Here is a 17,192-nt window from a genome sequence, read left to right on the forward strand (position 1 = left end):
TATCTGGAACCAGTCTGTTGTTCCATGTCCAGTTCTAACTGTTGCTTCCTGACCTGCATACAAACTTCTCAAGAGGCAGATCAGGTGGTCTGGTATTCCCATCTCTTTCAGAATTTTCCATAGTTTATTGTGATCCACACAGTCAAAGGCTTTGGCATAGTCAATAAAGCAGAAATAGATGTTTTTCTGGAACTCTCTTGCTTTTTCCATGATCCAGCGGATGTTGGCAATTTGATCTCTGGTTCAATAATAAATCAATCCAATTAAGAAAATGGGCAAAAGACTTGAACAGACCCGTCACTGAAGAAACATACACACTTGAAAAGATGTTTGACACCATTAGTCACTAGGGAAATATGAAGTAAATCCACAGGAAGATTCTACTACCAAACTTTTGGAATGGTTAACATTAAAAAGACTGTTGGTATCAAGTGCCAGCAGTGGTGTGGAGCAGCAGAGGCTGTGAGCACTGCAAGTGGGGGTGCAAGGGGACAGCTATGGAACACAGCTCTATCAATTCTTAAAAAAGATAAGCCAATGCCTAGCGGATGACCCATCTACTCCATTCCTGGGTATTTACCCAAAAGGAATGAAAACAGATGTACACACAAAGCCTTGTTTATAAATGTCCATTGTACCTTATTTGTAACAGCCCCAACTGAAAACAATCCAAACATGCATCAACAGGTGAATAAAAAAACAAACTATGATAGGTAATGGAATGGAACACTACTAGGTCCAAAAAGTAAAGGCCCCAAAATGTTACCACTTGAATGAATCTCAAAACAAGTAAGTAAAAAAGCCTCACAAAAAGAGCACATACTGTAAAACTCTTTACATACAATTCCAGACTAAAGTGCAGTGACAGAAAGCAGATGAGTAGTTGGCTGGGGCAGGGTGTGGGCAGGAGGAAGGGCACAGGCAGTCTCTGTGGTAGCCGGCACGACTCTGTCATGACTGGAGGTGGTTTCTCAGGTGTCTACCCAGCAAGTCCAACTGGAAGAATCAGCGAGTCAGTTCTAGAATGATGTGAATACTGCTTCAAGCTAAGGAAAATAAAGCTTACAGAGAAAGCAAGGATATTCCAAACGTGATGTTTACGGTACAGCAGTGGTGCCTCATTAGTGCTCTACACCCCCAAGGTTGGCAGGTGTGAAACGGCCATCCAGGAGCTCGACTGCAGTGCTGTGGGGCAAGTCTGAAACCATGAATGGAAAATGAGACCACTCTACATTGCAACACTTGTCTTCTTCAGCCACATCTGTCTATCTGCTCAGAACAGACAGAGTAGGTAGAGAATTACATTTAAACAAGTCAGAGGCATCTGCTAAGCAACTATGAAGGAAGTTAGATGCAAGGAAGTAGTTGAAATGATGGTCTATGTAATCCAGGCAGAGTGACGAGGGAAGTGAGGGGCCAGGCGGGGACGGGAACGTGGTCACAAAGGCCAGCAGCAACCGTGCAGACGAGGTCTTTCTGGGTCCTCTTCTAGGGGAAAATAAATACTTAACGTCAAACACTTACACAGTACTTAATTAATAACCTTTCGTACATAACCCTACAGCTGGTGGTAAGAAAGGGAAGGCAGGCTTTCTCAGTCATGCAACCTTCTCTAGACAGTGACACGGGGGCCTGAACACAGTCCTTGTGCAGCCACTCTGCTAAGTGTTGGCAGCCAATCTGGGGGAGCTGCTTCTTTGCACTCACACGTGCCCATATGACCATCAATAACAAGCGTGCGGCCTATTCCTCAGGTCTTCTGGGGTCTTAAACTGTCTGGTCTTTTAGATTAAGGCAGAAACAAAATCAGAGGTGAGCAACTGTTGTCCCATTACCCACGGGCATTTCTATGCTGGCCCACACCCTGCACCCCAAAAGAGAACTCCCTTCTTTTTCTTCTGAAATGCTTGAAATACTCCTTTCACAAAGAACCACCTCCTCCTGGGTTTGACTCAATTTCAACATGAACGTTTCCTGTCTGCACTTCTCCTGGCACTTCGCCTTCTCGTCAGCCTCATCCTCTCCTACTCAAATCTGACCTGCCTTTCGGGAACTATTCGGGTCTTACATTCCCCTGAGGCCTCCGGACCGGCACCCCTCACCTCTGCATCAGCAGGAGAGTCAGTTTACAGAAGAACCAAAGGAACCAGTGAAAGGTACATTGTTTAGGGACAGGTTTAACAGGCAGAACTTTTAAAGCACATCAATGTCTGGATGGGGTGATGGCAGCCACTGATAGTACCTTTGTGCACAGAGGAGTGGACAGGAAGCTGCCTGGGGCTCTGATGGTGGGCTGGGACCACCAAGCATGCACCCCAGCTCACTCCGGCCCCTCGTGCTCTGGCCTACTCTCCACTAGTGTGGAGAAGCCATTGCAGGAAGGGGGTGGGGTGCACACACATTTAGAGGGAATGGAACCAGCTCAAACCCAACCCTCAAGGCTTCTTTCTGCTTCAGCACCAATGACTGAGGAGTATGTTTCAAATGAAAGGGGAAAAAACTAACAAAATAGAGATAAATAGCAGATTAAAAAAAATCGAAGTATTAGTAATAAGGATGCTAACTGAAGTTGGGAAAGGAATACATGAACACAGTGAGAATTTTAACAAGAAACTAGGAAATAATTTTTTAAAAAGCAGCAGTCAGAGCTGAAGAATACAATAACAGAAATGAAAAACAGTGTAAGGACTGAAAACAGATCAAGTAACACAAAAAAACTCACAAGTGACCGGGAAGACAGAATAACGGAAACTACTCAATAAGAATAGCAAAGAACCACTTCAGCTATTTTTAAAAATAAGGATAGTTTAAGGGGCCTCTGGGACAACATCAAGTATACTAAAATCACATTACAGAGGTTCCAGAAAAAGAAGAGACAGAGAAGGTAAAATATGCATCTGATGAAATCATGGCTGGAAACTTCCCAAAGCTGAAGAAACAGATATCCAGGAACAGGAAGCATGGAGGGTCCCATTCCAAACGAGATGGAACTCAGAGACCCACACCAAGACACGTCATAATTAGAATGGCAAAAGTTACAGATAAAGAGGATTCTAAAGGAAGCAAGAGAAAAACAAGGAGTTACAATCAAGGGAACTTTCATAAGGCTATCAACTGACTTTTCAGCAGAAACTCTGCAGGCCAGAAGGGAGTGGCAGGATACGTATCAATGGCTGAAAGGTAAAACTTGTAACCTCCATTACTCTACCCAGCAAGATAATCATTTGGAATTGAAGAAAAGATTAAAGAGCTTCTCAGACATGAAGAAACTAAAAGAATTCATCAGTACTAAACCTGCACTGAAGAAATGTTGAAGGGTCTTCTCGAAGTGGAAAAGAAGAACCTATAGGAAAGGGAAACCCCACTAGGAAAGGCAGATACATAGCAAGGACTGAAGATTATTTATGTAAGTCAGTATACAGATTAAAATACAAATTGTAGATGCAACTGTAACTACAAGTCATACACAGATTAAAATACAAACTGCAGAAGCAACTATAGCTACAAGTCGTATACAGATTAAAATACAAACTGTACAAGCAACTACAACTATATACAATTAAGGGAGAGATAAGAATATGCAAAATGACATAACAAAACAAAATGTGGGGGAAGGGAGTAAAAATGTACATCTTTTAGAATGTGTCTCAACTTAACTATCAGTCATTTCTATTAACAAGTAGATAAAGTTACAGGTCAACATATATGAGGAACACTGTAACCACAAATCTGAAAACCTACAATAGCTACACAGAAGCTAGAGAGAAAAGAACACAAGCATGGCACCAAAGAAATCATCAAACCACAAGGAAAGAAACAAAGAAGAGGAAGAAATGAACAAAGAACTAAAAGTGCAACATAAAGCAGCCCATACTCTACATGAAAATGAAATCATAAAACAGCTTTACCTGTCTCACCACTTTCAGGCGGTGACTCATACTCTGAGTGGTCCAGACCCAAAGTGCTCATGGCTGTCTGGTCTGATTCCTGTAGATCTGACAGCCCAACATTGTCATGACTTTTGTCACCATCACCGTTGGTGTCCAATCCTGTAATTAAGAATTTCAACCCAAGAGGAGGGGTTAGAAGAACAGCTTTTTCTTAAAACAAAGACTTACACCTGCAGTTACTGACCTTTTCAACTTGACTGTGAGAGACCTCAGGGTTCATAAATACTGTCACCAACCATGACACAGATCTTAAACACTTTCCCAAAAGTGAACTCAAAGGAAACAAGGCTGCAGCCCAGAGCAGAGGCCCAGCCCCGCCCACTCACCGAGGTGGCCACGGCCAGGTGGCGCCTCCCAGACGGTGCTCACACCGCCATCTGCAGCTCCACGCGCTTCCAGCTGTAACAGTGGAGTGCCCCATACTTTTGCATTAGGGTTTAGCTCTGAAACTTTGGCTGTTGGTACCTAAGAAAAAATATGATGTGTTTATTTGTATCCAAATTCCAATCACTGCAATTTTACTTACTAATTCAGAGTTAAAACATATCCATGCTAGAGAATTTATGTGAAAAAGGCTGAACCTATTTACACGTACTTTTAGGGAGAAATCAGATGCAAAAGTGATCCAAGTTGATGCACTCAGAACTCCACTCACCAGATGTTAATTTCTTACCAAGTGAAAGGCACTCAAGAAATAGGAATCAAAGTCCTGCCTTTATGGGGTATCTGATCAACTTTTTTAACTGGTGACTCAGTTATTTCTCTGGTCCAGACTACCCAACACAATTCAAAGATTTGCAAATCTGAGAACCGATGGATGAAACTCTAAAATAAAGCTTGAACACTGCTAAAGGTTAAAGGCCATAGAAAATGAAAGAGTCATGGTGGAGAGGCACCAGATGCGGACACCCTGTGACTGTGCCCATTTCCAGTCACGTGACCCCCAGGCTGTTCCAAAAACACTGGCCCTCGACTCCCTGGGCTCATCTGTCAGAACACTCCCAGACGTCTGCTCAGCTGGCTCACACCTTTGCGTCCCTTGGGGACTGCTAGGGTCTTTCCTGGCACACCTCACTAAACCCACCACCACCCTTGAATTTTCTCTCTCCTGCTTACAAATCCTGAAGAGTCCCCCAAATCTAAAAGAAGCTGATGTCCTGGGGCAGCCACCCCAATTCCTAAGCAAGCCTGGCCACGACCTGCATTCTCCAGGCACTGCACGTCACAACCCCACCAAGGAGGGCCAGGGCTGCAAGAGGGGAAAAGGCCGGGTCCCAGGAGCCCAGGCAGCAGCTCCACGCTGGGAGCAGCCTCCTGGTGCCACCCAGAAAGATCATCTCTAAGGCCAGTGCACCATGATGAGCCAAGTAGGAAACAAAACGTGTGGGTCAACAACCTTAAAAAAAAAAAGAAAAAACATCATAAATTCACTCTAGCTGGGATGACTGACACTTGCAGTGAAAAAACGATTTGTGAAACTGAGGTAGAGGCTGATATGGATAAAGTTATAGAGTATCCTCTGCCCTACCTCAAGGCATGGACAATAAACATCACGCCCAGAACCAGGCACCTATGTGAGGGCTGATCTGGAGTCCTTCTAAATTTTAAGTACCAGACAGGGCAAAGAACAGGGTACCCCTTCTCCTTCAAAAATGTTTCCCTCAAGAAGCACTGAGTCTTCAAGCTCCCTTCTTATGTGACATCTAAACGTCCAGCTCATTGCTGGATTCTGCTCCTGCATGTCCACCTGTGTCTTCAACACACACTTCTGACATCCTCAGTGAGCGCCAGGCACAGCACGAGGTGGTCCGGGAACAAGGACTGCACCAAGCACAGTACAGACAACCTCCACACCTCATGGGCACCACTGCCCTCCTCAGCAGGTACACCTTTTCTCTCTGTTCTCTTTTTCTTCAAATTGAGGCCTTTATTCCTTCCTATACTAATACTCTCATAACCCACCTCTTCTGGTTACACCCAGTCTCGTTCTCCCACGTGACACACGTCAAGTTTTCCACCCACGGAACAGACCCCTGACCTCATGGACACACTATACATTCTCTAAATTCCTAACTCCAACCTGCACTTTGCATGAGGTCTTCCTCATTTTTAGCACCACCTGCAGTTGGCTATACTGCATCACCAACACACATTTTACAGCTAACACACACAGAGTCCTGGAAACACACTGCCCACAAACAGCATCCTGAAAGCCACGCAGGCCTCGGGCTCCTCCCGCTCCGCTCGCCCATAAGGCATGTCCTGTCCTCCCCATTGGCTCCCGGCGTCCACTCTGGGCACACTCTAAGGCACACACACTCTGGGCACACTAACACCTGCAGTCCTGAGCCCAGCAGGGAGCTGCCTGAGAAACATGTGGGAGGAACCAATGTTTCGTGATGTAATAACATAAAATTCTACTTTCTACTATTTGACAACTTGTGCAAGGCTTTATGCCACAGCTGACCGGAACACTATCCGTGCACAAGTGACTACTTCTACAGTAGGCAATCAGGCATCAGGGGCTTCACACAATCTCCAGCAGCCAGTCAGGATTCAAGGGATATTCTGAGGTATGACAGGGATACAAGAACGGAGATGTGACAGCCAGCTGGGTGCCAGGCACACCCCACGCACACACCTGAGTCATGACAGCCCCATGACACAAGTAAGGAAACCAAGGCAGAGGAAGGTTAAGTAACTCACCCACAAAAATGATCCCAATTAGAAAACTGTGTTCTAATATCAAGAAAACAAAACATTTATCAAGAGCTCATTAACTTCTTGTAACTCACATGAGAAACAACTTGTACTAAACAAATACATTTCTTCAAAATGCAGCTATTTTCCTGCAGTCACAGGGACCTCCAACTGATTATCAACAATTCAAGTTTCATCTGTGTGGCCTCCTAAGTCTTATTTTTCCCCTGAAAAGTCATGGCCAAGCAATAGTTGGTAGAACTAGCAGTGAGCTGACCTTAATGGCCACATTCTGAAGCCATTCTACACAAATGACCCCTGTTACTCTTTGAAGAGTGCAGTATCCCCAAACTTTGACACTCAAAGAAACACTACCCCTCAGTGCTATGCTCCATTAACAGAAATAAATAACCTACCAACTCACACACTTTGGCCAGGAAATAAAACCATCCCACTGACAAGTTAGTGAGTAGGAACCAGAACACCGAGTATCAGAGGAGGGGGAGGCAGATGGAGAATGTAAGACAGGTGAGATATGGAAGGGAAAGAAGTGCCCATTTTCTAAAGTTTAAGTGAGCCTGGACTAGTCCTGGATTGGCACTAAGTTTAGCAATTCAGAGCAATTCAAAGACTTCACAATCATGACATCTATAACTCTGGCTTGTTACCTGTAAAACAGCATAATAGCAGCTATAATGAGATGTCTGCACAGGCACTTAGGACTGGAGTTTCGAACAAAAAGCAGTACCAGTAAGTGTAGCGTGTCAGGTGAGCACACTGTCAGGCACATGGCGCAACTGACAGCTAACTCAGAGCAGCGCACACGCACCTCACCCTCCCGTGCAAGAGCAGGAGCCATGTGTGCTCCACCTGAGAGACAGGTGTGGACAGCTGGGGAGAGCTGTCAGCCACGTCCACTGAGGGAAGTGGTTAAGTGGTGCTCGCCTCCAGAACTACTGTAGGAATAAAACTGACTAACCTGAACGTAACTGTTTCGGGAAAAACTCTCAAATCTGAGCATGAAATAGAAAGAAAGGAGGTTAGTGGATAAATTACAGAATTTAATTTCTACTTGCTTGTTTCCAAATAATAGGCATAATATTTGAGCCACATCTATCTGTTCACTATTACTATTTCTCTTGCCTAATACAACAAAAACCACTAAAAATAAACAGATTGAATGAATGCTATTTTGCTACTACAAATATACGTGCCCAAAGGACTGCATCAAGAACAAGACTAACTTCTTGTTTCTTGAAAGTTTGCATTTATTACAGAAATTCTAGGAAGATGCTCAAACAACCTGCTTGGTGCAGGACCACATGCTGGTTTGGTTCTCCCAAACCAGTGGGGCCTGGGCGGTGAGGGTCTCAAAGCCCTGCAGGTGCTTCTGATGAGAAGAGGGAACCGACATCCTGGAGCCAGTTAAAAGCATCAAGCGTACCTCCCTGGACGGCTGCCAAGCAAAAGCAGCAGAAAGCAGATTTCAACTCCTCTGTGTTCTCCAAGTGTAACCTTCTGCGTGATTTTAAACATCCAATGGGCCAAATGTTTGTTCCACTCCACAAGGAGCCAGTGGCGAGGACAGGATGGATGAAAACAGGGCAGGGCAGCCTCCACGGACAGCCACGCCTGATGACCTGTACCACAGGCACTAGTGATCCTAGCTTCAATATACTAAGAGGAAACCGAATTGACACTCTGCAGTTTGGAAATGATTAAACTGATGCTATACTAACTTCGTTTTATAACAATATTGAAACAACTAACAATTGTTTAGAATAAATCTTTGTTAATTCCAAGTTAAAAAGCAAAATGAAAGATTAGCACATCACAGCAATAAAAACTGATACAGCATACTTACTAAGTGTGCACCTGTCTCTTGCCATCCCCAAATGATAGTATCTTCTGCCACTGGTAGCTGAAAAGGAGGCTTTTCCATCCAAAACAAAGACATCTCCAGGTCCTGGGGCTTACAGTGCAGGTCCTCACTAAAGATTTGCTCATCTTCTAACGTATCTTTCGTGACTGTATCGGTCCATGGACAGCCCGCTTCAGATCTGCAACCATCTGCTGGCCCCTCAGAAAACACCTGACTTGCCAGCTCCGCCATCGGGTAGCAGGAAAGTGCACTCAGAAACTGGGGATGCTGATGCCCTGGGGGGCTCCGCAAATCCCCCTCAGACAGCTCTTCAGACATAAGCGACAGGGCAGGGTACTCACAATCTGGGACGGCCACCTCCCTGCTGTCACCTGGGACAACAGGAATCCCCTGCGGCCCGTCCACTTGGGCAGGGTAAACACCAGTCACGCAGGAGCACCCTGCACGTAAAACCCCTAACTCCACTCTTTCAGAGACCACCAAGCCCATGTCCCCTTGTAAGGCAGGTCCCTGTGCCATGGGCCTGGTACCGCTCTGGCTGAAAGGGCATGCGCATGCACCTGTCCCACACAGGCCTGCGTGGCTGGCAGTGCCGGGCCCGCCACAGCCTTCCTGCAGACGCAGTGCCTCCTCCTCTTCTCCACCCGTCAGCTCTGGTTCTTTCAGCCCTGACGCTCGCCCACCAGAGGCCTCAGGAGCGTCTCCGGCTGACTGGAAGAGAACCTGCTTTGGCAGAGGGCTGCCACCGCTGTGCACAGGGCTCACCCGCACGCCTTCCAAGTCCTGCACGCCTGGGGCCGAACTCTTGCTTACAGGTGGTGCAAGGCTGAGATCCTCATGACTGCCGTCATTCACTCGGTAGGTATCGTTCCTTCCTGTGTGAGCTGTCTCAAAGTCAGGATTCTTTGCTTCACCAGAACTGACACAAGCAAGCACACTCTGACTGGGCACTGCTGTGCGTTTCTGTGCATTTGCTTCCCAGTCAAAGGCTGTTCGGGGGTCTATCTGGACCCTCTCTGTGGCAGCTGTCCTGGCTTTCGGGGGTTCCTGCTCAGAACTTTCTGGTCTGTGAGGGTCCTTCCCTGAGCTCTTCACACACGACTCACTCTTTGTTTCACTCTCCTCTTTGGCGCAGGTGAAAACACCTGCAGAGGAAATGAGGTCACTTGCAGGCCACCTGGAGCAGAGGAGGGACTTGCTGTGTGGAGGTGCTCCCTGCGAGTCTCGGGACATCCCTGGGCCGGCTGCGGCCCGCACTGCACATACCACGTTGCGGCTCTGGGCCCAGGCCTTGCTGGCCCCGGTGTTCATACTCAGGTCCACCTGGGCAGCAGCTCTCCACTCAGAAGCCCTCTTACCACAAGCCCCATCTTCCAAAACGCTAGTGTCACCCTCATCCTGGTAAGATGGATGATCCCCAGACAGCAAAGACAAGCCGGCCTTGTCTGCATGCGGGCCGCGTCCACTTTCTACACTGCGGTCGCCCAGGCGCTGCTCCGCAAGTACCAAGGGCCTCGGGCCATCGCCTCTGTGAGGGGCTGGCTCTTGGAAATTTGCATGAGTAGGCAGAAATCTAAAGGTCCCTGAAGTAATACATCTTACTGAACTTAAACTGATTCTATCGCGACATACGGAAAGGATTCTGCAATTTGATCTGCTAACATCTAAACTGGAACAATCACTGCCTTTCAGTGGTTTTGCAGAGTTACTCGCTCCTTCCCTTCCAGAGTTTAAACTCTGATCTGCATGAGCTGTTACAGTCCCACAATCACCACCTCTCTCAACAAGTGAAGCGCCACTGATTACAGTACTCTGTGAATCAGTCACCAGACCCGCAGGCTGTGAACTGCCACACGATCTCCCTTCAGGGATGGTGCATGCACTCACTAGGCAGGCAGCGTCTGTGTGGATGTTTAAGGTGGGGAGTGTGCCCACATTACGGAATGCACTCCTTTCTGTGTCAGCTTCAGGGAAGCTGGCGAAGGTCTGTGCCCGCAAGGCACCAACGTCTGTGGCACAGGGTGGGTCACTGTCACTCACCAGGGCAGAGCAAGGTTGAGCTTTCTCACCAAGAGCCCACTCTCTCTCCCTTGGGAGTGGCCTGACCTGCAGGGGCAACTTTGCCCCAGGGGCCTCCAACACCCCAGGCCCACGGCCAGCACTGTCTGGCAGCTGGGCCCCTCTGTGGGCCCCCTCGGAGGTGACAGCTGGACGGCTCTGGGGAGCTGTAGCTGTTTCACACGCATGAGCACACAGCTCATCTCCACCTTCTGGGCCGTCAGGATCAACAGCACAAATACTGTAAAACCTGCTCTCTCGGGAATTCCTATACCGTTTGCAGTCACCACAAACAAGACCTCCCCCTGCCCTCTCTTCACCACTCAGATCTGAGGAATCAGCAGCACTACCAATATGAACAGTGACCAGCACCTTGTTCCCCACCTCGGAGCTTTCCCAGGTGGCTGGGCAGTGGCAGCGAGGGTGGTGGCCAAGGCCCTGGTCAGGGGGCGCCGGGGCTGGACAGCAGGGCCCCTCACCATCGGGGAGGCCCCCACACGGAGGGCCCCGGGCACCTTCACCACCGTGCCCCATGGTGGTGACGTCAGGGTTCCCGTCAGCCTCACCTATGTGTCCAGATCCAGTAAAGAGCCCGGACGTGGGAGAGGAGTCCAGCAGCCACCCAGGCGCTGGGCCCTGTCTGCGTGCCAGCCTTGCCAAAACCCCAGCCCACACGCTGGCCCTGCGTCCACCACCAGGAAGCGCCTCATCTCCAAAGGCACTGAATAATGAAGATAAAGTTTTACTTATCTTGCTCTCCGGTTCCTTCTCCTCCACTGATTTCTGCAACAGGCCAATTTTTTCATTGTCATTGTCACTACTTAATTCTTTGCGGAAGCAACAACCCATGTTCAAAAGTTCAAAAACTCACATAACAATGCCTGTTGCTTTCTGAACCTCCACAAGTGCATCTCCCACTAACTTTCTATGGTTTCTGACGAGAAGCCGACACCCAGATCCCAAAAATAACACTCGCACAGCAGTCACATGTCTCTGCCACTCAAGTCCCAAATCCAAATCACAGCAGACCTGCCCAGTGGCAATCTCCTCATGCCCGACAGTCCAAACAGCAGCCAGAGTCCAAACACACACATAACACGGGAGATCTTTCTGGTATTTTTCTTAGTCTCATAAATCCAATAGAAAACTAACTAACATTATTATCCCAGCCAGAAGCAGTCACTACAGAGTATGGCTTTTTATACCATTTCAGCATTCTCTGAACTGCATTTCATGGAATGGTGGCAACCAAAGGAGTTAACATATATCTTCTCCCCAAAGGGAAACAACAGTAAAAATGTGTTCTTTAAAATTCTTAGGTTCTTATAGTTGTCAATATTCAGTAATGATCATGCTAGGCACAAAACTGGAATGGTGTCCAGTAAGAGATATATATTGAAGGGTTCCCTGTGAATAGCATATGCTGCCTGGGATTTGCGTTAAAACACACCTGGCCTGAAAATAAAGAAGTAAATACATACAGACGTAACACTTTCAAACACCATGTGTGCAGAGGGGAGGAAAAAGAAAAAGCAAACTACAAGGGCGGGAACTGTTCACGTCAAAATTGGCACACTGAGGTTTGTTTTATTACTGTATTTCTGCAGATGTTCAAAAGTTTTGGTTAAAAAAACCAGAAAGAGCAAGAGAAACAAAGAAAGAAAATCGACACCTGCAGCCCAGTCCAGGGACCCCCCAAAAGCTCCCAAATGAAGCCCTTCTTTGAGCATGAGGAGTGCAGTTATCGTGCATCCCATGGCCCAGGAACATGAGCACCACAATGGATCTGAACTTACTTCAACATCCGTAAGCTTTGTTCTCTGAATAAGAGATTCTTTTTCTTCAGTTCAGTTCAGTCCAGTCACTCAGTCGTGTACGACTCTTTGCAACCCCATGAATTGCAGCACGCCAGGCCTTCCTGTCCATCACCAACTCCAGGAGTTCACTCAAACTCATGTCCATCGAGTTGGTGCTGCCATCCAGCCATCTCATCTTCTGTCGTCCCCTTCTCCTCCTGCCCCCAATCCCTCCCAGCATCAGAGTCTTTTCAGATGAGTCAACTCTTCGCATGAGTGGCCAAAGTATTGGAGTTTCAGCTTTAGCATCAGTCCTTCCACTGAACACCCAGGACTGATTTCCTTTAGAATGGACTGGTTGGATCTCCTTGCAGTCCAAGGGACTCTCAAGAGTCTCCTCCAACACCACAGTTCAAAAGCATCAATTCTTTGGCGCTCAGCTTTCTTCACAGTCCAACTTTCATATCCATACATGACCACTGGAAAAATCATAGCCTTGACTAGATGGACGCAAAGTAATGTCTCTGCTTTTGAATATGCTATCTAGGTTGTTCATAGCTTTCCTTACAAGGAGTAAGCGTCTTTTAATTTCATGGCTGCAATCACCATCTGCAGTGATTTTGGAGCCCCAAAAATAAAGTCTGACATTGTTTCCACTGTTTCCCCACCTATTTCCCATGAAGTGATGGGACCAGAAGCCATGATCTTAGTTTTCTGAAAGCTGAGGTTTAAGCCAACTTTTTCACTCTCCTCTTTCACTTTCATCAAGAAGCTTTTTAGTTCCTCTTCACTTTCTGCCATAAGGGTGGTGTCATCTGCATATCTGAGGTTATTGATATTTCTCCCAGCAATCTTGATTCCAGCTTGTGCTTCATCCAGTCCAGCGTTTCTCATGATGTACTCCGCATATAAGTTAAATAAGCAGGGTGACAATATACAGCCTTGACGTACTCCAAATAGGATTTGGAACCATGTCCAGTTCTAACTGTTGATTCCTGACCTGCATACAGGTTTCTCAAGAGGCAGGTCAGGTGGTCTGGTATGCCCATGTCTTTCAGAATCTTTCACAGTTTATTGTGATCCACAGTCAAAGGCTTTGGCATAGTCAATAAGGCAGAAATAGATGTTTTTCTGGAACTCTTTCGCTTTTTTGATGATCCAGAGGATGTTGGCAATTTGATCTCTGGTTCTTCTGCCTCTTCTAAATCCAGCTTGAACATCTGCAAGTTCATGGTTCACATATTGCTAAAGCCCAGCTTGGAGAATTTTGAGCATTACTTCACTAGCGTGTGAGATGAGTGCAATTGTGCGGTAGTTTGAGTATTCTTTGGCATTGCCTTTCTTTGGGATTAGAATGAAAACTGACCTTTTCCAGTCCTGTGGCCACTGCTGCGTTTTCCCAATTCGCTGGCATATTGAGTACAGCACTTTCACAGCATCATCTTTCAGGATTTGAAATAGCTCCACTGAAATTCCATCACCTCCACTAGCTTTGTTCGTAGTGATGCTTCTTAAGGCCCACTTGACTTCGAATTCCAGGATGTCTGGCTCTAGGTGAGTGATCACACCATCATGATTATCTGGGTCATGAAGTCTTTTTTGTACAGTTCTTCTGTGTATTCTTGACACCTCTTCTCAATATCTTCTGCTTTTTTTAAGTTCATACCATTTCTGTCCTTCATCAAGCCCATCTTTCCCTTAGTATCTCTAATTTTCTTGAAGAGATCTCTAGTCTTTCCCATTCTGTTGTTTTCCTCTATTTCTTTGCATTGATCGCTGAGAAAGGCTTTCTTATCTCTCCCTGTTATTCTTTGGAACTCTGCATTCTTTTGCTGACTATGATTCAAATACGACATTTTGAAAACAAAATCATTCTGTTAATTCTTTTGTGAGAGAGATTTTTCTATGTTAACCTACAAGTTATGGCTGGTGGACTTTTAACATTTTATAAAACACTGATAGTTTTTGATTAAAAAAAAAAAATTTAGGAATTCTGCTTAAACATGATGATAGCAATTCAATCTGACTGTTCTACACTCTCCTCCCCCTGATTTCCAAATCTCATCTTGCTTTGTAAGGCCACCCCTCTCAACTGTGCAGAACAACTCTCTTATGCCCACATGCCGCCCACTGTTCAAGCGTCTGGGAAAGCATCCTAGCAGTAAATGCACCACTGACTCTCTCAAACTGGGGGATCTGCAGGCTCTCTCAAAGATGCAAACACAAACATAGGTTTAAGAGTGCACTGTTGCTAGGCAACAACACTTAACTGACCTAGTAAAAGTCTCTCAGTGGTATCCGATCTGCAACTCCATGGACTGTAGCCTGCCAGGCTCCTCTGTCCATGCAAGAATAGTGGCTGTTCCCTTCTCCAGGGGATCTTCCCAATCCAGGAATCAAACTGGGGTCTCCTACACTGCAGGCGGATTCTTTACCAGCTGAGCTACCAGGGAAGACCTAACCTACTGAGAAAAGAATTGAATCTAGTACATCATTTCATTCATGCCCAGGGAAGGCTAGGTGACACCAAGGTGTACACAGAAGTAAATCAATAAAAGCAGCAGGAAGTTGTTCACTTGGCACTCAGCAGTTCAAGCTGCAGAAAACTCAAAGAAATTCTTCGTAACACCATGAGCACTTGGTGAAGGAGCTTTCATTTTGGCGAAATACCACCTGCCAGACTAAAAATGAAAGTCTCCAATTTGCATTATATAGGTTTAGGCAATCAAGTTTTATTTCTATAAGAATTACATACAATAAGAATTTTTCAGTAGTTCTATGCAAAGGTCCGTCTAGTCAAGGCTATGGTTTTTCCAGTGGTCATGTATGGATGTGAGAGTTGGACTGTGAAGAAAGCCGAGCACCGAAGAATTGATGCTTTTGAACTGTGGTGTCGGACTTTAATTTTTGGGGCTCCAAAATCACTGCAGATGGTGACTGCAGCCATGAAACTAAAAGACGCTTACTCCTTGGAAGGAAAGTTATGACCAACCTAGATAGCATATTCAAAAGCAGAGACATTACTTTGCCAACAAAAGTCCGTCTACTCAAGGCTATGGTTTTCCCTGTGGTCATGTATGGTTGTGAGACTTGGACTGTGAAGAAGGCTGAGCGCCAAAGAATTGATGCTTTTGAATTGTGGTGTTGGAGAAGACTCTTGAGAGTCCCTTGGACTGCAAGGAGATCCAACCAGTCCATTCTGAAGGAGATCAGCCCTGGGATTTCTTTGGAAGGAATGATGCTAAAGCTGAAACTCCAGTACTTTGGCCGCCTCATGTGAAGAGTTGACTCATTGGAAAAGACTCTGATGCTGGGAGGGATTGGGGGCAGGAGGAGAAGGGCACGACAGAGGATGAGATGGCTGGATGGCATCACTGACTTGATGGACGTGAGTCTGAGTGAACTCCGGGAGTTGGTGATGGACAGGGAGGCCTGGCGTGCTGTGATTCATGGGGTCGCAAAGAGTTGGACACGACTGAGCAACTGAACTGAACTGATGCTATTAAAAAGACAATTTTAAATCAATGACAATCTTTAAAAAGTTATCACTTAAAAGGTTATGAAAAATGTGGGGAAGGGGAGTAAGAAAATGTACATCTTTTAGAATGTGTTTGAGCTTATATGACAATCAGGATAAAGCAAGTAGATACAGTTATGGGTTAAATACTGGAAAACCAGGGTAACCACACATCAAAAAAATACAATGGATTCACAAAAACAAAAAAAAAAAAAACAAAAAAAGACTCAAGAATAATAATGAAAGAAAACCATTAACCACAAAAGGAAAAACAAAAAGAAACAAAGAAAAAATACAAAATTAACTGCAAAACAAAGTTTAAGATGGCAATAAATACATACTAATCAATAATTACTTTAAATGCCAATGGACTAAATGTTCCAATCAAAAGACAGTGTCAGACTGGATAATACAACAAGAACCTACAGTATGCTACCTATAGGAGAGCACTTTAGGGCAAAAGACACATACAAACTGGAAATGAGATAGAAAAAGACATTTCATGCTCAGGGAAATGACAAGAAAGTGGAGTTGGCAATAGTCATATCAGACAAAACAGACTTTAAAACAAAAACCACAAAGAATGACAGAGTAGGACACATATAAAAGCATCAACACAAGAGGCAGACATAGTATTTGTTAACATACATGCACCCAATACAGGAGCACTTAATACATAAAACAAACACTACAGACATAAATGTAAAAAATGGATGGGAATATAGTAACAGTAGACTTTTAACATTCCACTGACATAAATGGATAGATCTTTCAGACAGAAAATAAGAAGGCAACGAAGATCTTGAATGACAAAACAGAACAATTAGATTTAATTGATATTTCCAGGATGTTACATCCAAAAAAACCAGAACACACGTTCTTTTAATTTAAGAGTGCACAGAACACTCTCTAGGGCACAAAACAAGCCTCAACAAACCGAATAGAACAGAAATTATTTCAAGCATCTTTCCTGACCACAAGAGCATAAAAGTAGAACATCAACCACAGAAAGAGAAAAGAGAAAAAAACAACTGCACAGACTAAACAACATGCTACTAGGAGACCACTGGGTCAACAATGAAATCAAAGACGAAATTTTAGAATTACTTCTAAACAAATGACAATGAAGACACAACCATACAAAAACTATGAGATGCAGCAAAAGCAGTTCTAAGAGGGAAGTTCATAGTGATACAAGACTTCCACAAAAAAAGAAGAAAAAAATCTCAAATAAACAACCTAATCTATCACCTAAAGAATTAGAAAAGGAACAATAAACAGAACCGAAA

At 45.3% G+C, this 17,192-nt stretch overlaps 1 protein-coding gene across 9 annotated transcripts in view; it reads right to left on the bottom strand.

Annotated features, from left to right (window-relative positions):
- LARP4B (La ribonucleoprotein 4B) overlaps positions 1-17,192 on the bottom strand; it is a 90,691-nt gene that overhangs the window by 35,389 nt on the left and 38,110 nt on the right. For 4 of the 9 annotated variants that reach the window (XM_086333571.1, XM_086333570.1, XM_086333573.1 and 1 more), the window contains exons 4-5: positions 4,277-4,415; positions 3,909-4,049 (exon numbers count right to left, since the gene is read on the bottom strand). In XM_086333571.1, coding sequence (XP_086189697.1) covers positions 3,909-4,049; positions 4,277-4,415 — 280 coding nt within the window. Of the gene's footprint in view, positions 1-826; positions 1,489-3,908; positions 4,050-4,276; positions 4,416-7,629; positions 7,664-8,514; positions 12,263-17,192 lie in introns of those variants that run through there. The other 5 variants (XM_086333568.1, XM_086333567.1, XM_086333566.1 and 2 more) reach the window with 3 other exon arrangements.

Source organism: Bos grunniens, chromosome 13 (genome assembly GCF_055505025.1).
Source record: "Bos grunniens cultivar Pamir isolate PY7600 chromosome 13, Bosgru_T2T1.0, whole genome shotgun sequence".
Taxonomy (NCBI): Eukaryota; Metazoa; Chordata; class Mammalia; order Artiodactyla; family Bovidae; genus Bos; species Bos grunniens.